General features: G+C 37.0%; 1 protein-coding gene across 8 annotated transcripts in view; it reads left to right on the top strand.

Annotated features, from left to right (window-relative positions):
• Positions 1 to 22,395, top strand: part of LOC137295072 (neurexin 1-like) — a 168,183-nt gene that overhangs the window by 65,637 nt on the left and 80,151 nt on the right. For all 8 annotated transcript variants that reach the window (XM_067826351.1, XM_067826347.1, XM_067826348.1 and 5 more), the window contains one exon: positions 4,217 to 5,149. In XM_067826351.1, the coding sequence (XP_067682452.1) occupies positions 4,405 to 5,149 (745 nt within the window). In that variant the 5' untranslated portion in view covers positions 4,217 to 4,404. The remainder of the gene's footprint in view (positions 1 to 4,216; positions 5,150 to 22,395) is intronic.

Raw genomic sequence — 22,395 nt, 5'->3', positions numbered from 1 at the left:
CATTTCCGAAAGCTCTCATAAACTTAAGATGTCGTAACCTTTCTGGTAGCATTCGTACCTCCTATACTGTAACATACTCGTGTAAGTAGTTGTCATTGTCAAGGGCTGATATAGGAGCCGCATGGTTAGACAGCATGTGCTTCATGCTAGAGACTCGGGTTTGATTCCCATCATGGGTACATAGAGAATCTCACCCAAGTGTCTGTCGATATCAAATATGTCAACAAATTGATATGGTAACAAATATCCGAGGCTTGCCGAGGATATTTTTACCTTTATTAACGAGTGTTGATATATTTGATATCAACAGACACAAGGATGAGATTCTATTTATCATCCAAAATCATTCTTCATTAGTTTTCAATGAAAAATGTACATCTCTGAATACAGCACTGGCATTAAATTTGCAGTGCAGCGATGTCATGGCATTGTGACGTCAAGTTCATGATGTCATAGCATTGTCATGGCATTGTGTATCAAAGTATCAAAGTATCAAAGCTATATCGCCTAGGAGATATCATCTGACCTCACACAAGTGATATCTCCTGTGGAACAAAGTTTTGGATGATAAAATGTGTGATGCCCATTTCACAGTGATACTGTTGAAAGATTGCTAAATGCAGTGTAAAACCATACTCGCTCACAACCGTTATCAAAGGGACAATTATTGCAAAGACTGTATCTGTTTTCATCCTTTCAAGTTTTGGTGTCTGTGTAACTGTTGCCTCTGCCAGCTTTCTTCTGCTTTATCGTTTACTTGGTGAGATCTCTGACTTATCCCTCTGTAATCCCCAGATAACTTCAGTCTTGTGTAGGGGATGATCCACAATCACAGTCAGTGTTTTGCTCTCTATGCAGGAAGGAAAGCTTCACATTTTTGCATCTGACTCTTCTCTAAGAGGGGCTTCATTTTTTTTTTTATCTGAGACATACGAAGTTAGAATTCATGCCCAGAAAAATCTTTGATATTCTTTGTTTTGTGTGCTCACAATTGAATATTTTTTTCTGGAAGATGTTTAACATTTAGTTTTTGTCATGTCAGTTTTGAATTTATGTGATCTTTTGTGAAGAATGTAGTTGAACTTTCACAGCATAGATAATTTCTAAAAACAAAAGGAATGAAGATGTGACCAGTGATATGCAATGATCATTAGCATACTCCAGTCAGTTACCAGTGACTAGCTGTTAGAGTGCAAAAGTGTTATGATGTACCTAAAAGCATTTGAGATGTAACATCAGAGCATTTCAAGGCTGTTTAGTTTCAGTAAACCCATGTGTTGAAGTCACGTATGTGACATATTAAGGTCCACCATCTAGATTTTTGTGATGGATCTGTATTAAAGTTTGTTCTTGTCAGTAGAGAATGGTAAGCTTAAAAAAGTGAATTTTATACTTAAACTACAGTGAACCAGAGATACAGTGAGTATGTATGATTTGGACATAATGACCAATGTATGATGGTAGCCAAGTGGTTACTCATCTCATCATGACAAAGGCATGGGTTCAAATTCCCCATATGGACACAATGTATGAAGCCCATTTCCGGTGTACCCTACTGTTGTATTGCTGGAATATTGCTAAAAGTGGTGCAAAACTAAACTTAATGTTTATGTGTGAATTTTGTTACGCATATCACCTGGTGTCAAAGAGTGGGCAGAACAGTGAAACACTTCAAAAGGAATTTGCTTAGCCCTTTGAAGATGTTTTAGTGCTAAACTTATTTGCTAGAGATTAGGCATGTAATTATACTTTATGTTATGGACACTTATGTAACCATGGGATGTTTTTCTTTCATATTGATCTAAGAAATATGAAAGACACATTTAATTAAGCTAGCATTATCGAACGCAAGTGTAAAAAGCGAAGAGAAGTTCAATTATGTTTTCGTTTATGCTTTCTCAGAGATAACACTTATCGCAATCATACACAAGTCATGGAGGTAATTTAACACGAAGACTTGATATTCAGACTTCACAAAATTATGCTCAGAATTTCTGCATCATGCTGCGTACCCCTACATTGTGACAAATGAGCACAAAATTACAGTTTTGTAAGGGAACTATTTTTGCTATTAGTTCAGTATAGGTGATTTGGGTTTTTATGAAGCTTGAAGACTGAGTGCTGTATTGCTACAGTAATGCTGAGACTGCACACAGCCAGCATTTGCTGTTGTCATAGAAGATAAATGAACAATAGGGCATTGTCTGTTATCAGTCTAAATCTTGCCATTGTTAAATTACCAGCTGAGTAGGAAATAGTTGTGTATACACTGATAAGTATTAGGTATAAAAGCAATTGTTCTGTGCCACCGGGCAGAATAATCATGTGAATGGTGTGTAATAAAACCGTTTGATGTGATACGTCTTGTTTACATATACAAACATGAGGCTTAATGTTGTGTGACTGTAAATGAAGACAGAGACAGTTCCCTCAGATTACAACTTTGTCTTGCTCTATCAAATTGGACTCCTGGTGTGCAAATTGTTGTTTAAAAAAATTAATGTTCCAATCAAGATTACCGTCTGGTCTGTGGTTTCTTACAAACAATGCGCTGTGTATTTGTTATTTTAAAGTTAATGGGCTTGTTCAGGACTGGAGGCCAGGAGGCAAACACAGTAATTGCACAACTCATTAGGGTCTAGTGGTGTAGTACTTGTACGACTATGTAAATGGATTCATTTCTAGACAATTTGAATTGGAAATAGTGGACCTCAAGGAATCACTAGTAAGGCATTTGCCTATAACACTAAAGACCTGGGTTCGATCCCAGGTAGAAGCACCTAGGTTTGGTTTCAGAGGTGGACATTTACGTAGTATCCTTGGACAAGATACGGAAGTCCACATTGTTTTTGTTCACCCAGCTGTAAAATGGGTACCGGTGAGGATCTGCTGGCAGTGTGAGTGTTAAGTTCATTGCGCCTAATGGGCAGCATGGCTGTATGTTCCTCAGCGAGTTTAATGAGTATCAGAAAGTTTGATTGTGTCCTATGTTCAGGGATAGTCATGTATGTAGCACTGTGAGCAGGCTGTGTGCCTGGATGTGAACATCATATGGCCTATGTCAAACTTTCCACAGGGTAAGAATATCCTAGGGCAAAAGTTTCCTGAGGAAAGTTTGGCCAAGGCCAGATTCTCCCCCTGAAAAGTATAGACCAGGAATGAAATTGCCTGCTGCACTGGTTCTCATGCATTATATTGCAATATGTATCTTTAGAAATCATATTGAAGTTTACCAGTACTAATATAAACATTTCTAACAATCCCTAGGAGGATACAGAAAAGCATTGTTATGCATGACCCACTTTTGGTATACCAAGTGTGTCAACATTGATTACCAGCGTCAAAGCACTCTTCAAACATTGGGTGAAGAAGTCAGTTGAGTCCTTGACTTTAACCCAGTTGACTATGGTAATATCTCACACAGGCAGGTCGTAATCCTGGGTACTGCCTCTGATAACATCCAGCCAGAGCTAACTATTCTCAAATGTAATTCAGTCGGTCCATATATACATAATTACATTCATTGCCAAAGTGTGGATGCTTTCAGGACCCCTAACCAGCAGGAACGGCTAGACATTACGGTAACATATCTCAATAAAATCTCCAACAACTCTGGCTTAGGATGTCAATGGAAAGTAATCAGAAAATTGTCTTCATCTACAATTGTTAGTCCAGTTACTGAACCAGCAACTGGGACCTTTCCTTAGATGAAACTGATTTTATTCCTGGAACTTAATAGATGTCTCGAGATTCCACAAACCCAATCTTCTGTGCTAATGTTCGTTGAAATGAGGCTCGGTTTAGTAAATAACTCTCCTTCTTCTTAGCTCAGAACATCAGAATGCTGCCTCATAAATTGTGCAATGATTAGTTATGAACGCATGATTACCAACTTGCCAGAGATTGTCTATGCGGAAAATTTGTCATCAGCTGGTGAAGTGCCTGTTATTAGATTGTGGACATAATGATAAGGTTAAAGTCGTATGCAGGAAAGTCTCAAGAGATGAAAGTGTGATTTGTTATCCTATCTATCTGTTTTCTTTCAGGAAGTAAAAAGTATGCACGCAAATTGGCCATCATGTGAAATCTTTTATCCCACTATCTCCTTTCTGGTGATTAGAACATGGATGACCTTGAAAATGGTTTTAATGATTTGTAAGAAGTTCTTATTAATTAGCATTACATGCTCATAGTTACCGTATGTTTTATTTTGCAGATTTGGATGCTTCCTGCAGTACACAAGTGACAGAACTGTGATACGCTTGCCAATCTACATCGTTGCTCAACTATGAAATACCACAATCATTGTCTGTATATCAACACTACTGGATTCAATTTGGACTTGCCATAAGCCAGAAGATAGCGGTGTCCTTGTTAGTATGAGGTGCTAATTGCGTGTGAATCATGATGTTCAGTGCCAAAATGTCACATTACGGAATGTTCCTGTTAAATCTTGTGCTTCTGGCACTGGTCCTACCCAGATGCCTTGGCTTCACCCTAGATGGTTCAGCAGGGTCTTATGCAAAATTTCCTGGCTGGGAACCATGCTTAAATGGAACTCTTAATTTTGAATTTCAAACAGATCGTCCAAATGCATTGCTGTTTTATTTCGACAGTGGCCAAAAGAAGTACTTGGAGCTTAAACTTGTTGGCGGCATTGCCAAATTGAAAGTTAATTTTGGCAAAGGACTTGTCATATTATCTGCTGGGTCAAATTTGAATGATAATGCTTGGCACAAAGTAGAGATTATTCGAAATAATTTGGACACTACATTAATGGTGGACTCAATTGAATTCAGAAGAAAATCATTAGGAGTTGATTTCGATTCAGAGAATGTTACTGAAGATAGATTCTTATTCATGGGTGGATTACCTGAAGAATATGATCGTGAACTCTCAAAACTGTCACTTCCATCAGTCCTCTTTGAACCAAAGTTCCGTGGGTCTATTCGGAATGTGTTTTATAGTAATTGTGGTGCTCTACCTGAAAGGCCAGAAATGATCGATTCACAAGGAATTCTGGGTAATGAAGCCGATTTATGCGAGCAAGGGAACCCCTGTTTAAACAGTGGATCCTGTCTGACAACTGATCATGGTCTTGTATGTGACTGTACACGTACAGAGTTTCAAGGAGAGAGATGTGAAATTGGTAAGTTCTGATCAAATTTCAATTGACTTAAAGTTCCAAAAAGGACTTACTTCTGTGGGTGGCTAATGCATCATCTTTAGCAATAGGCGGTCAAGTTAAAAATGTTTTCCACCGACTTCTTTCACACAGCTACTGATTGACTCTGAATAAAGTATTTTTAACCAATTTATTGTACAAAAAGGCCATTTACCACATTTGCATGGTCATCTGCATAAATAGTGCAGCTTCAGACATTGATCATTTGAACTGAGATGTATTTGACTGGGTAAGTTGTAGTCTTGATGTATGATAATTATAATACTGAAACATTATTCAGCGCAAAATCCACCCACAGAGTGGGTGCTCAAAGTGGTACAATATCAGCCTACCTGGACATTCATATTTGGGCCCAAACTACTGATAACTGTTTTAAATATAGCAGATAATCTGTGCAGGCATTATTTATCAGGCAGGAATGCCACATTTTTAAGTCAATTGAAGCGAAACTATTCATAATTAGCCATGAAATTCTATGGATAATGCTACTTTTGCGCTTCCTGTTCTTACTTGTAACATTCTCCTTGATCTGGTGGACATTGTACAAGAGATAAAAAGTATTGATCTTATCATGGGTTTTTGGATGGATTGCTTCTCATCTCAATACCTGGGTAATCAAGCAAATAGAATTGAGATACATCTCATTTACATGGGAAGGATTTTCAATGCATCGTACACTGACCATAGCAGACTGCAGAATGAGACGGAAAATGTTGTAATCATTGATGTAATACCATCCACTCCAGAGTAAATTGTGGGCAAAATGTCATCCTTGATATCTAGGGAAACATATAATTTCCAGGCAGTATTAAACACATTTACAACAAATTGTAATCTGATTGAAAACTGGTGATTTAAATAGAGCAATCATTAGTTCCTTGTTCATCATACTGGGAATAATGACATAAGTGTTCGAAGAATGCTATCTCCAAATCAATCATCTTTGGCCGAGTTTGTCTTGATCGCTCATCAGAAATCTGCCTGTGTTGCCAACACTATCTTTTTATCAATACGTAGACATCCTCACCAACATCCAAGTAGCCCAGTGTCTCGAGTGTGTTTACCTTCCTCTTATGTTGATGTAGTATGCATGCTGACAGGTTTGGTATAGATATATAGAAAACCATAGGTACCTAATTTGGTTATTGGTTGAAGTCTCTGTCAAAGGAGTAAAACCATACCAGATCTCATGTTGGAATCTTTTGAGGTTGATGTGGGTTAGCCAAGTGCAAGCGTTTGCTCAGAATGCCAAAGACCTGAGTTTGATTCCCCACATGGTTACAATGTGTGAAGTCCATTCCTGGTGTTCCCTGCCATGATATTTCTGGAATATAGCTAAGAGCAACGCAAAACTTAACTCACATTCATTGAAATTCTTTGACATTTCTTTCACTTAGATGAAAAACGTCATTTTCAATGTGAGCATACATCTGTTTTATTAAATGTACATAATATGGATAACTTTACCCATTGCAATTGTCTACTGAAATATACAGAATTTTCATGAAGAGAATTACTGAATGATTAAAAATACAGGTCCAGACATGTACAACTTTCTTAAACTCATATGTAAAATATTTCTGTTGAGTCTTTAAATTTTTTCCTATTTTTTTTTTAACTAAAGATGAGTCAAGTTTCATACTTCTCTGCTTTTTGTGAAACATTACAAAAGTGAACCAGTTTCCTATCTTGTATATATACATTCAGCGATGTTGTAATGTTGTAGTACATATTTCCTACATGTAAACTATTATCATTTATCGATCAAGGCTGTGTTCCCCTTGAGAATGGCTACAATACTAATACTGTGAGTTCAGCATAGTAAAGCCAGATAGTTTTGCAGAGGAATTTCCATCAGGTTAATTTCATCAAGAAATGTTAATACGTTGTATGTCATGTGTGTCTCAGTATCCAAGTACGTTATGGACAGGAATATATATTCATAATTTATTCATAAAGAATGAAGGTAACAGACCTGTTGAGATCACAGTGAAACAACACTTGAATTTTGGACAGATTTCTCTTGATTCTGCGAAAGACGTCTTTGATGTCAATGCCAGATGAGGTTTTTGAGCCTTGCGTGTAATAAATGCTAGGGAGAATAAGACAAAGTCAACAAAAGCAAACATGCCAGCAATCTTTACTCAGCTCACCAACCTAATCCAAGGCAAACACTTGGCTGTTTGCCACACATAAAGGGCTGATGTGTCACCTGCCACAATCCTATGACATACTCTATTGGAATGCATCGATATTTTTGTTTCAACTTTGTGGGACAACAGCAATATAATTTTAGCTAATCTCGTTATCTAAGGTCATGGTTGGTACATGCTAATTACTTTGTAGTCCAAGAAGCATGTCATAATAGAACCGCATGAAATGCACCATAAACTTCATTGGAATGGTGAATTGTCCATTAAAATTGATGAGAATCCTTCCTTGAGTTTTTGTGGTTAGCCACAGTCACTCAATTATTTATAAGGCATGGCTGAAAGGAGTGAGGTACTAGTATGTTTATTGTGTTGAGGAAATGGACGTAGTTTAATCACATCAGATTAATGGGCAACATGTTCAAGTGCTTAAAATAAAGTCTAATGTTTTTACGTCAGTGGAAATTCTGTGAAAATTGTAGGAATTTGGTTCATATAATGGATTATAACTCAAATTTAGTAGTGTTTGAAATATTCTTCTTCCTTTTTTATAATGTTAGGTTATTTATTAATTCTGTGAATTATATATGCATGTTACATTTGCTATTTACTTTTAAAAAGTGTCACAAATTGGTTGAACTAATTAATAATTTAGTTTCCCATGAAACACGATAACTTGCAAAAATGAGGAGAAAAGTCTTTTTACGTGACATCCCACATCTGCACATATAAACAGTGTGGTCTCAAGTATGGAAAGCCAAACCAACAGTACTAGTCTGTGGTTTGATCCTTGGCGATTTCACACCACAAGTTGGTAAAAGGTTAAGCTTACTTTTACCACGTCAAGAGTCAGCCCTCCCTGCAGTGCTAAAGCTTTAAATGAAGCAGGTCTAGATTTCCTCAGGTTCAGGTTCTGAATCTCTGGTCTCCCTGGGGCTCCTTTTCAATTTATAAAGGTTTATTTGTTACTATGAAAATTATATATAGAGAGAGACTAAGCATTAGTCTAGCATGGTGTGTCAGTGGGCAAGATATCAAACTCAGGGTTTTATGTGATGCACAAGTGTAAGTACAGTAGGCACAGATGAAGAGAATGAACACAGAAAACTCTAAATACCACAAATAGTATACACTAGACCATTTCATTACTTTATAGAACCTGCATATTATTAGCTAGGACCTAGAATATATTGGTAGACTTAGGCCCCCACTTTTGTAAGTCAAGGTAAAACCCTAAAACTGATGTCCAGGCTAATACAAGCACCACGTACACATGTGCATGTTGCTGTTGCTATGTATACTGTTAAAAGAAATTACAGCTCATTTCACCTGATGTCTTGATTCAAATTATATATCTCATGCTAAGTCATGGAAGCACATTATTCAAAATTATGTATATTAATGTCTGTGAGAGTACTGTTTGACATTTGGAGAAAAGGCAATTTTGAAGAACATCATATCTAGGCATGTCATATCTTACAGTAATTGTATGTAAAAAGTACAAAAGTGTGTTGCCTAGTTTGTAACTCTATGTCCAAACTGTACAACGGGGAATAACTTCATAACTAATACAAGCAACCAAATGCAGCCACAGGCAGGCACATGCAGCACTGAATTAAATTAGGTTCATCAGTTCTGCATAATCTAAGCAGGGCCCTGGGTCCCAATACACAAAGCGTTTGTAACATTACGACCAGTCATAACTCAAAACAATCGTAGCACTATGATAGTTGTAAGTTTATATTTAAGTTTGAGTATTACCACTGTTGTTATGCTACAAAGGTTTTGAGGAAGAGGGCCCCGGTAACACGTGTCATTGAGTATTATGGAACTCATTACAAGACATGAAACATTTGCATCAAGAAATTCCCATCTACAAAACTTTTAACAGCTAGCATAGCTGACTTGTTAACTCATATGTATAACATGTCAATATATACCTGATGGTGTGATAACCAAGAAAATATGTTGACAGCAGGAAATATATGGTCGAAAGCAGCCATGACACAACAGACAGTTGGTATTCAACCTACCAAGCATTATCAAATATGTCAACTATCTATCGCTAATTTAGTGAGCGAATTATGCAAACATCTCGTGCTTGAAACAAACATGTTACGATTGTGATAAAACTGTTGTTAAAAAATGATAGCATCTCAGAGACGTTTTTGAGACATGGGATCATCATATGTGTGACAGACTAGAAGTGAATGAAATCAATTTTACAATACTATGAAATGACTATGAGTTTTAAGGTCTCTACCATTTTTAGCAATATTGTGGCAGTGTCATGGCGCCACCAGACATAGGCTTCACACATTGTACTGATGTGGGGAATCAATCCTGAGTCTTCAGTGTGAGAAGTAAACATTTTAACCACTAGGCTACCTCACATCCCCTACTGAAAATATAAATGAGTTATAGCATGGCATGGAATAGGATACAGGTACAGGTACAGGTTCCAGATGCTTATCTCCCCTGAAACCAGTGGCATTGTCCTGACAAACTATGAATTGGAAGCTGGACATGTTTGGGACTCAACCACTGGATTTTGTCTCGCCTATCAAACATGTCTAAATTAGACGTCTTATCTGACAAGCATCCTATAGAAGGAGACCTATTTTGCCCATAATCCCAAGAAAGCAGATTAAGGTGTCGTTAACGTTAGCCATCAGTATCGGCTGGTAACTAGCCAGGACTCTGTTTACAACATTTTACAACAAATTGCCTCATTATCTGGGGAAATAATCATGTTAAATGATTCATAGGATATTTTAACAGCTCCAAGTATCAATTGCCACACTGTTCATTAGTGTTATGCAAATAAAGAAAATATAAATAACACCTAATTTGATTAAGAATGGAGTGAATGTATCACTACCACCAACTAGCTGAAAACATGTTAACACAGAGGGTCGTCATCAATATGTTTTTGGAGTCAGGAAAGGGACCAAAATGGCACAGTCACTTCCTGTTCAGCAATTCCGCTCTTGAAATTATGGTTGCAGTGCTATCAAAGACAATTATGAACAAGGTTTAATTTGTCCAGAGATGCCTAATCAGTGTAAAGTTTCAGTATCCATGCTCAAACCTGTCACCATGTTTCATTTCACTTGATTTACTTTGCTATAAATAGAAAGAATATCACTGTTTATGCATGATTGTGCATGCTTGCAATGGAATTATTTCAGAATTTATCTTACACATGCACAACCTCAGCAGGAAATAATCTGTCCTGGGCAGAAACGTAATTAAGTCTCTAAGGAATAGATCATGGGATAGGTCTTTCAGTGAGAAAAAGAAGCAATGACAGCAAGTGGTTTTATGTATTTATTAAACACAAGTGAAGATGGTATTCAGGGTGGTGTGTATTATTATTTAACTTCCACTAACCAAACTGAGTAAGTGAGTTGAATTACAGCATTCCATCAGTATCAAGGCAGGAGACAGCTCTAAGACTCTTTGTATCCATGTTGGGAATCAAACCTAGTCCTTTGGCTAGGGTAACCACTGGGCTAGCACACCTTACTCCTTAACTTTTTTCCATTTATTAAAGGTGTGTTGTGTAGCTGATTGTATTCTATTTGGTTTTCAGTACAGTGTTCCTGATAAGTAAATCAGATTTTTCCCTTTGTAGCTTAACTGGAAATTGAATATAATTGTGAAACTTGCACAGCATTTTTGTTGATTTGGGTAAAGTAAATATTTTGAGTTATGTGTAAACAGGTATGCTGTTTGTCTTAGTCTTAACCTCATTATTCTTGACTCGACAAAAACGTAATGGGACCTGTTCCCTGCACCAACCTTAGTAGTAAGGTGATTGTAAATCACATGCTTTGACATTCATGCTTTGATATCTGAAATAGTATGAATGCTTTGATGAAGGGCCCCAAGGTATATAAGAGATTTACATACAAAAATATTAGTTTAGTGATTAAGGGTTTTTATGTTATATGAATATCACAGAGGGGATATACACATTGTTTCCATATTGGCTGAAAATTGTTTTAAGACCAGAATGATCATTGCGCTAAGATGATTGTACCTCCCATACTTTATGGGAGTTTTTTTTTTGCGACTGTTGTAGTGCTACAATCACTTTGAGAAGTGGGGCCATTTCTTTCTCAAAAAGGAATTATTTCAAGGTCACAGAAGAGCACAGGGAACTTGAACATGTCCTACATGATTGTTCGTTTAATTCATGAGACTGCAGGAGTGGCAAACTAGTTGAGCACAAATCCGCAAGGATTTCTGGTGTTTAATATTTGATAAATCAAATTTACCAGACATATTATCTGCCTTTAATGAAATGCCGTATCTGTTTTCTCCATTTCATCATGCAGGTTTTAACCTCGGAATGTTTATTTATGATGGCACCAAACTAAGGCTGTGACACCCATAGAATAAAACTATTTCATACCATGCATGGTTTCATTGCATGGCCAAACTGGTTTTTGATAATTCCAAATCAGAAAATAAAGATTTATCGGCTAACAATCCACGGCTTGAAATGGCATGTCAGTGTTGTGTCTTCCTTCATCAGTTTACTTCAAAGGATATCCCCTCTTAACGAGGCCATTTCTAAATGCCAGGCCACAAATTAGTGAAATCAAGATGTAAAAATTATAATGGAGCATGCTTGTATTTTTAAGCATAAAGCTTGACAGCTCCACTCAGTCATGTAGTCTCTTTACGATTCTATTGATGAAAAAGAATACAAAATCTTTGCAGTAGCAAAAATAAAAAGTTGCTTTGATGTTCATTAGAGAAAGTTGGCAACCAAATTTGCAATTCATTTTTTGTCTGGAATGGGTAAAAAGGTTAATGTCCTATCAATTTGCTTGACATTTTACGTCAAATTCCAACTTGAAATATAGTTTTAAAGATAAACTAGTTTCAGCTAGACAGCATAGTCATCAATATTTCCCCACATGGTACTGAAAAAATACAACTCAGATGCTTCTTTGTGTTTCAGCATTCCCTCTCTAACTACAAGATAATATAAAATTTGGTTGCACTGAAATTCTGTATTGCTATAAATACAAAGAATATCACTGTTGATGTACGATTGTGCATGCTTGCAGTGGAATTAAGCAGGGCAATGATTAATGCTTTGATGATATTGGTACCTTTGTACATCTATCTGCACATAGTTTTGAAACATCCCAGTATCAGCATGCTGGATCACTGATCCCAACAAAACCAAATAATCTTGTAGAGAGTTCCCTTCCATATCAAACCTTGTACCCAACTAATAATCGTAATTGGACATTTCCATTTATTGTCCATTCGTTGCTGAAGACCTCCACTTACCAACGAGACCTCGCGTTCTTCATTCTTTCCTGTGATTATCAAAACAGGATATACAGCGTTGAAGTAATGTTTAGCACACTCTTGAAGACAGCAAGAATTTGTTTTGCCAACAATGCTTTTTACCAAAATAGCTAGCAAAACTTTTTGCCAAAGCACCCATCTATTGACGATTTACATGATAAAAAAGGAATTGATTCTAAATCTTCATTGATATTGACATGGAGAGTTTTGTATTGGCACTTCAGATATGTGGTTAATCCTATAATGGTTAACTATCGAAGTTTAGTTTTCAAAGCTTTGATGAATTGTTTTTCTCTCAGCAAAACAATTTTTTTAATTCAAATGGTTTTGTTCTGCAATTGATACAGATAGTTAAGTTTGCCTGACCTCAACCTGCTAATTTTGAAGCATTAATGCAAAAATGACGCTAAGCATTTATACTGACAAACATATGTTATTTTGAGGAAAAAAAGTGTTTTCAATACAAAAAGAATGATAGAGATACATGATGTTTGGTAATTTTAAGTACATGCAATTTTCAAGATATCTATGTTCAGACAAAATGCTGACTTTCAAGAAATACTAAAATAAAGCTAGTGAAATGTTAACTGCAGCTTACCCTAAGCTAAAAACTAAATAATTAATACATAATGCTTTTATGGAGAAGGTGTAATCCAAAATAATGTGAAAACTAATCTAAGAAACATCAACAGACGATTAGTGCCAAAGCAAGTGTTGAATTACTTAAATAAATTTAAGCAACTAAGTAACTGCATGCAGGTACATGTCCAAAGGGGGAAGTTGAAGGTTTCTGTTGCAGTTTTTCAAGAAATCAGGACAGTAGCACAAACATCCTCACAGCCCAAGATACTAAGACTGATGGTTAATAATCCTAATGAGTGTTTCTAACCAGGAAACCAGATGAATGATGACAATGTTTTGGAAATACTATGCCTAAGTCAGAAATTATCCTTGTTTGCTTGACCTACAAACAAATACAAAAGACTTTGATGAAGCTGCATGCTGATCAGGGTAAAAAATCAATGCTTCAGCAGCTCGTAGGGGTGATTTCTCAGCTCAGCGGGTTGTCTTTGATGTTACAGTTAGGGTGGAGCTTGTTGTGCTCTGTGATATAATACAACTTATCATTCATGATTGATGGCCTTAACAAGAAACATAACCGTGTTCCTGGCAGTTGACAAATGGAGGCTGTGAAAGTCTGTAGGACGGTGAAGGAAATGTTTTTCAGATTAATACACATTGATACCATTGTATGCTTAGTGATCAGGTATTACGGAGTAATATGTGACAGGTAGCAATTGAGTAATATGTTCTAAATATCAGTTTTGTCTTTTTGTCTTTCCTAGGCTGACACAGCAGCAGCTTTCCTTTCAAGATCCTTACTCAAGCTGACAAAAGTAACATTAGATATAAATCATAAATAGACTTTGTTAATGAAAAACTAGAAGATTTCTTTTCAAACTAGAAGATAGGATAAAATTTGGTTGCACTAAAATTCTGTATTGAACTTAAGAGTCCCGGTAAAGTGTGCTTTATGTGTGCTTTCGATAATCCCAAATTTAACATTTGTTGCGTTTGATCACTTCCAAAAGGCATTGTGTATTTGTAGTTTTCAGTCATGGAGTCATGCCAGTTTATACTCCACACAGTGATGCACCAGTATTCGTACAACTTGTGACTTCATTTCTTCAGTGGGTCATCATTGGCCTTATCTGATGGTGATCAGGTGTCTCTCTCTGAGTGTGTGAGTTCGAGACACGCATAGGACACAAGCACCACTCATTCCCCTTCCTCCAATGAAGGAAGAATTACTCTGATTATAATATTGTGATCACTGCTGAAAAATGCTTGGGCTAAATCTGTCCACAGTGGCCAAGTCATTGCACTCCCTAAATGGACAATAAGTAGTTGCAGTGATGAGCCAGTCTCATTGTTTGTTGTATTTGACCAGAGGTGTAGGTTGTAGTTCATACCCACATTTTCAAAGTTCTCTTAGCGCTGAGATAGTTAATGTTAATGTATGGCACTTACGACTATCTTAGCTCTACGAGAATTTTGAAAATCTAGCACCATGTTGTCAACTTCCTGGCAAGGTCTATGCTTGATTATTCACATTCTACTGGAATATGGGGTGGTGGGTAGCCGAGTAGTTAAAGCATTCTCTCATCAACTGAAGACTTGGGTTTGAATCCATACATGAAAACAATTTGTGAAGCTCATTCCTGGTGTCTCCCTCCATGTTGTTGCTGGAATTTTGCTAAAAGCGGGGTAAAATCCAAACTCCATCAGCCAGTCTGCTGGAATATACTTGGAATACTGCAGACTGAACCATGCAGCTATTGGATCAGAATGACCTGTCATTATATGCAGGCCCTGGGCTGCTGCAGGGGCCCTTGCACTGCAGACAGAGCTGACACAATGAATAGATATCAGCAGTTTTGTAGCGGTATGGAGGTCATTACTGTGATGACTTGGACAAAGAGTGAAGATAACAAGCAACTTCACAGACAGCAGTACTTATCGTCATGTCTCTGTCTGGCTCTAGCTTGATCTGCATGATGGCTTGTCCTAGATTTTCTATGTATATCACCAGAACTGTCTTAAAGATTTCCTGTATATATCCCCTTGTCAGTTTCGCTGTCTAGATACACTTGCTCTTATCAAGTTTGTGTAGCAGTTCAAAGTCTGCCTTGTCAGACTCCAATGAATGCTCAATATACAATTTTTGCAGTAAATCTTTTCATCTATGACGACTGTTAGGGTTTGTGGGTATGTGAATTTTCACGTATCTTTTGTACCCTGGCAAATATTATGATGGTTGTTAGAGTCCAGGCTGCTAATGCTTATCCACTCATATAATAAGCTAGCTAAGAATCACTATGGATGTCTGATCAGCCGAGGAATCTTTGTAACTGTGATGCATCTACAACATTGAGGTTCAAAAATACCAGTAACGTACCTGTACATTTATTCAATAGGAAAAGATATGTATTGTATTTCAAGTGTTCCTTATAGTACTCTTACAGATGTTTAGGTGTGCCCTTGGAATGTTTTTGAAAATTCTTTCAAAAAGAATTTTGTAAATAAAAGTGTTATGTGAAACTGTTTGCATGACAATCATTTCCAAGTGCGAAGCAAAGGCTGGCACCAGGAGTTGGCTTCACTCATTGCACCCATGTGGGGAATAGAACCTGGGTCTTCAGTATGATGAGTGAACGCTTTAAGCATTTGGCCAACCCACCGCCCTCAGGCCCCAGGAACCAGGCATTTCACACTATCATACAAGGCATTTCAAACCCTGCATAAGAAGTGGATAGATATGTATAAGGTGTCAAGGATTAAATGTGAAACAGGTGTACAGTTCAATCTTGCTTCTAGTATGACATCCAACTCAACGGGAAGCTTTTGTTTTAAAAACAAGATTTTGTATTTGTGTTGGTATAATAAGCATTATGAACACATATTCTCTCACAGATACTCCAGCAATGTAAGTAGTGTATATGAACAAAATTTATATCCATGTCTCATTCTTCTGCTAATATTCTTTTCATTTTCTTTTTTCAGCATTTTGTTTATATAATCTCTACATATACATAAAACAAAACTATATACAAACATGTTTTTATAGTAAGAGTCTACCCCAACTGGAAAGACTGTTGCTCTTAATAGCTATGTTTATAATGACATGGGGCTCCTGATATAATGAGATAATACAATAATGTGGTACCTCACACAGTGAGGTAATTAGATTATACCCTACGTCTTGGCACTATATCAGATACTTGTCTATCAGACATTACAGGCAAGGACCATGCATTACTAGAAGAACCATGTACAATGAAGTCTTTGTTCCAGTTTTATCATTGAAAGGTTCCATGTTGTTTGATTATATGACTCCAGACCTTCTTTGAATGCTGGGGTATAATAGAGTTCATTTGCTCATAATGGGATAAACATGGTAAATTATTATCAAAAACAGATATTATAGTCCATATCTTATTATAAGATGTTAGTTTTGAACTTTCACTGGAACCGTGAAAATTCATTATGAAACTTGTATGTTGTTTAATACTCCATGCAGCAATCCCTGAGCTATTTGATATCAGTCTAAATAACCAAAGCTTGACCCGACATAGGCTGGACCCGACAATACCATGAGCACAGATATTCAGAATTAGCAGTCACTTGCATCAAGTCTGACCCTTCAATTCCATTAGTCGTCTCTTGTTGCTGAAGATGGGTATAACCAGTAGGGTCAGTGGCGTAGCTTACTGATTAAAGTGTTTGCTGATCACTCTGAAGACCTGGGTTTGATTCCCAGCTTGGTAAAATGTGTAAGTCCCATTTCTGGTGTACCAGATATGCTATTGCTGGATTATTATTGCCAAACGCCACATATAAACAAACCCACTCTCTTGCAGTCCTAATGGATGATTTTGAAACAAACTGCTTCAGTCAGAATACAGAGATGGAAGTTAAATTGGAGACATGGTGGACTTCTTGTTATTTTGCCTGGACAAAACAAATTTCAGCATTTTGGTAACAGAAACTGTGACAGAGATACTGTCACTGGTTAAGACAATGTAGGTAATGTGTAAGAATTCTCTGGAGATCCAAAACAATAGTGTTTGTTTAGCCATTCACAATTGCAGTAGAATTATGGATTTAATTATCAAGTGGCTGGCATTCAATATATCAGGTAATATACATCTCCAATGATGTGTTTTCATTGAGATTGATTGTTAGTGAATTAAATAAGGCATTTAATGTTACTCATAGGTCGTCAGAGTAATGTGAGAATGACAGCACTGACAAAGGATTGTTTCATTCAAAGGCCAGCAATACAATAGTCCAATCCCTAAGCACTGAACATAAGCAAATGAGAGGACAAAAGGAGCACAAACAGTGTGCAACTCTGTTTCAAAACAGGCAATACATTTACCTTAATTGGAAATAGATGTAAATTAGGTTGACGTGAACCTAGCATTACAAGCTAGGAACCAGCTGCTACTACAATGAAAATTCATCAGGAACATACGCAAAAAAAACTCCACGAACATGGTGTTTATCCACCAGGGGAAATCAAGCTCAACCTTTCACTGACAGTAACATGAAATAAAGTGATAGGTACACAGCCCCAGCTTATGTTAGAGACTGTTACCCAGTAACACATTAACTGATTACTATGGTAACAGTTCAGCTCAGAGCACTGCCAAACGTAACGTAATAGAATCAACTGTCAAAGCCCAACCTTATGTCATGGCCTTTATGCATTAACTTCTGCATCAATACTAACTTAAGAGGAATCTGACGTTCAGGAATCTGTTGTGGTGGAACAATGTCCGTCCTATTTTGACATTTGAAGTCTTGTTTCAATTCATTGCAGCAATATCTCATTGGATCTCACCCAAGCTTTATGTCTTTTAGAAGCCTGGTTTTCGGGTTGATGCAAGCAGAGCTTCCAATATCACAACCTATCAGAAAGTTTTGCTCTAGTTAACAATAGTAGTATTGACGTCATTGAAATCAAATGGTGACAAATTACATCTTATGTTTGTTTCAAGTGAAACTATCGGTCAAAGTACTGAATCTCTATGGTCCTGGTAGAATCCATGGTAGCTCCTGTTCTGATAGTTGCACTTCTGATATTACTGTTTCAAGTACAAATGACTCAACATTTCATTTCAAAGTTAAGACGGATTCTCTGTTTGATAAGTTGCAGTCTGTTGTTGTGACTGTTGTTCAACGTAGATTCAATTGTAAAAGTATCACAGGCATGGACTGTGGCATTGAATTTTGACCACCCACTGGGTGAGTGACTCCAGCCACGTCCTAGTTCATAGTGCATTGCAATTAGCAGAAGCATTATAATAACTAGTGGACAGTGGTCACGCAGACCAACTGAACAGTTAAGCTATAAGTGCTTCATTAAGGGGTAGTTTATGATTTGTTTTACATCAAAAGTGGATCAGTCATAATTATTTATAAGGGTAATGCGAAGTTAAGCATTTAGACACATCAACATTATAAGTGTTTTATTAGTCTCTCACACAAAGTTACCTTTAGAAACAACAGTTAGTGATTGGTGATCCTTACTTGGTAAACATCTTATTCATAATTATTCGAGAACAGTTAACAGCTCTGAGTGATTTTAGAAGTACATTTATATGGCACCACATCATTCTGTGTGTCAGTGAGTGAGTGAGTGAATTTTATGCCGCTTTTAGCAATATTCCATCAATATCACATTGGGTAGACAAGACTATTGTAATCAAGAAGAACAATGATAATCATCTTGAGAGAGCATTCAACAGTCATAATCAAGTAGAGACAATATACAGCAGTGGTAATCAAGTAGAGGGAACAAACATCAATAGGAATCAACTAGACAAATCAAGAAGACAGTGTTCAGAAATTTTTATCAAGTGGAAACAGTGTACAACAATGGTTATCAAGTGGCGACAATGTACAGAATGGTAATCAAGTAAAGGCAACAAACATCAATGGTAATCAAGTGGAGGCACCAAACATCAATTGTAATCAAGTAGAGGCAACATACAGCTCTGGTAATCAAGAAGAGGTAACAAACAGCCATGATGATCAAGTGGAGGCAATATGCAGCAGTGGTAATTAACTAGAGGGAACATACAGCTATGGTAATAAAGTAGAGGCTAGATACTGTAGTGGTAATCAAGTAGAGACAACAAACAACAATAGTAATGAACTAGAGGCAACACACAGCCATGGTAATCAAATAGAGGCACCATACAGCGATGGTAATCAAGTAGAGGCAACAAGCACCATACAGCTATGGTAGTCAAGTAGAGGCAACAAACAAACAATATTGATGAACTAGAGGCAACATACAGCTATGGTAATCAAGTAGAGGCAACAAACAAAAATAGCAATGAACATAGAGGCAACATACAGCTATGGGAATCAACTAGAGGCAACATACAGCTGTGCTTATCAAGTAGAGGCAACAAACAACAATAGTAATCAAGTGGAAGCACCATATAGCGATGGTAATCAAGCAGAGGCAGCATCCAGCTATGGTAATCAAGTAGAGGTAAAAAATAGAAATAGTGATCAACTAGAGGCAGCAAACAACAAAAGTAATCAACTGGAGGTAACAAACAGTAATGGTAATCAACTAGCGTGACATACAGCAAAGGTAATCAAGTAGAGGCAACTTGAAACAATGGTAGTTGAGCAAAAGCTACATACAGCAATGGTTTTTGTCTGTTTTTGCATGGGGGTATTTTTTTGGCCACAAACAAGAATTAAATATTTATGCAAAGTATCAAATATTTGCACAATTTATCAACATTAACTATCCCATGAAGTAAAGGGTGTTACAAAGTATATGTGTTACCATTGGTTTTGGAGTTGATGTGGCGGAGACATTGGCTCTGGAATGTTTATATTTCCCTTATCAGAAGTAGCTGATTCCCAAACTTTTGATAAATAAATCTGACTGGCTCAATAGGTCTATACCTTGGACACCATGTATGCATAGTTTAGACATATATGGAAATTTCATTGTTATTCTATTTGATTGAAGTCTGAATTTGTAAGTGTATGAATAATAAACCAGTAGGATTTAAATGTTAATCATGATCAAATGTTTGAGCTTTACCGATTCTATTGATGATTATGAGTCTTTGGATGCCTAATGGTAGAGGTTAGAATAACATCGGATCTGATGGATCAAAGTGCACTCATCTTCAAACAACCCATATGAGCTGTTTATCCCTCATTATCAATAAATTACCACATACATTCTTGAAGCAAACATCTGAAAGCTTTTGCCTGTGATGATTTCGTATTATCAGTGGCAGATATATGATAGAGACATGCAGATTTTAACCTGCATCGACATGAGTAATTGTAATGCTCTTTTATCAAATTATTTCACCCAAAGATGGGATTGCGGTGACTCTTTTTGATAGTAATTCTGTCTTTTTCAGCTGAGATCAATAACAAGCGTCATCCTGAAAGATTTATTCCTTTCTTGCTTCATTAGTCATGAGTCATATGTGAACTGGATGCTAATAATTCATTTCTGTTGGTTCCCTTGATGATGTATGGTGGGAGTAATCAAGTAAGGGAAAATGACAGTGTGAAAAGATGCACATTAAATTTCTATTCAGTGGTTGGAGGAATGATGTGGTTTGTATATGGCCACATAAATATCTTGTAAAAACTGAAGACTTTTTGTAAAGGGATTGACAAACAGCAAACTTTCGGAGTTGTTTTTTGGGTTAGTTGAGTAGAACATACTTTTTAATCAGACCCTTCATCATTGCCATTGTAAATCATACCTTCTGATCAAGTCATACTGCTTTTTTGTAGTGCTAATTAGATCACTTAACACTGAAAATATTCAGCACTGTTTTTTTTAGTTTCTTAGCCTAGCATGACTTCAAACACAAGTTTTCTGGTTGAATCTGATGCTAACTTAACTGATCGGAGACATCTATTCGATCATCCAAGGCAGATGTTCTGGCTGCACGAATATACAGAAGATAGTTATCCTCCCCTACTTATTTGGTTGATATTTTCAATGTCACAGAACATTTTTTTTAAGGACGTCCCTGAAAACTAAAAAACAAAAGTACATTATGTGTTATTATACTGTCCATGTTTTCCTGCTATAATAAAAAAAACCATCTCTTTCAGCAAGAAAAAGTGCTTTACTGTTCAGTGTTTGGAACACTACATGTCACAAAGCCTTCTTTTTCAACTTGATATCCTAATAAATTATTCATCAGCACCTTTTTTCAACACATTCATAGAAGCATGAGCATCAACCAAAGCTGTGTCTCAAGGTCTTAGACCTATTTGTGTAGCTTTCACCAACAATATGCGTGACGTCTGCTTCACAGAGGGAGTGTCACAGTACTCAACAATAAGTGCTTTGAAATAGGTCTGTATGATACTGTAGGAGTCATGTTGCATGGAAGCAGTGCTAGCCAGAACAGCAGTTATCTGTCTCCAGCCAGTGTGGGATGTCTTCAGCATTACAATTCTCCTGTTGCCTGTACATTGGTAAATAGAATAACCTCCTTGATGTAAACAAGATTGCCTTTTTATGACATCACTGTGGAAGTTACAATGCCCTCTCCCTATGCATAGGTTAGACCCAAATCTTATCCATTATTCAGGTCCTGTGTCCCTTTATTGTTCCCACCTGACAACATCGCTAGATTGCCATGGATGTGTAATTCCATGAATGAGGAAAAAGAGCTGAGGCCGCGACCAGAAAACAAGTGCCTACAATCAATAGGGGAGATTTTTGTTACGTGTTAGAGTTAAGGCATTTAGAGTTGTCACAGTTGTGGAGGACCAGTGTGGTGTGTTGGATACTTCTTAAAGATTTATGTTATTTGGGTTTGGTGATTCTGAATGATTTCATTTGGGAGAACATTTGTCAATTGTTTCACCATGTCATGAAAGGAAATTGGATTTGTTCAGTTTGAAAAGGATGGAGCTGTTGTCGGGAGAAAAATATTACTGATTTATCAGTTGGTGGATTTGATGCAAGTGATCACAAATTATTTCAGCTTTGTGAGAAATTTACTGAGAGTGAAAGAGTGGGGAGTCTTTGCAGTAAGCAATATTAAAGGTGAGCTAGATTTGGGGGGTGCCTGGAACAGACGACACAAATTGATGTGTGCACTTGTACATGACCAGCACTTATAACTAGGCTGACCTTGTGTCACA

This window comes from Haliotis asinina, chromosome 8 (assembly GCF_037392515.1).
Source record: "Haliotis asinina isolate JCU_RB_2024 chromosome 8, JCU_Hal_asi_v2, whole genome shotgun sequence".
NCBI lineage: Eukaryota > Metazoa > Mollusca > Gastropoda > Lepetellida > Haliotidae > Haliotis > Haliotis asinina.
The sequence above is the reverse complement of the archived record's forward strand: the minus strand, read 5'-3'. Positions and strand labels throughout refer to the sequence as shown.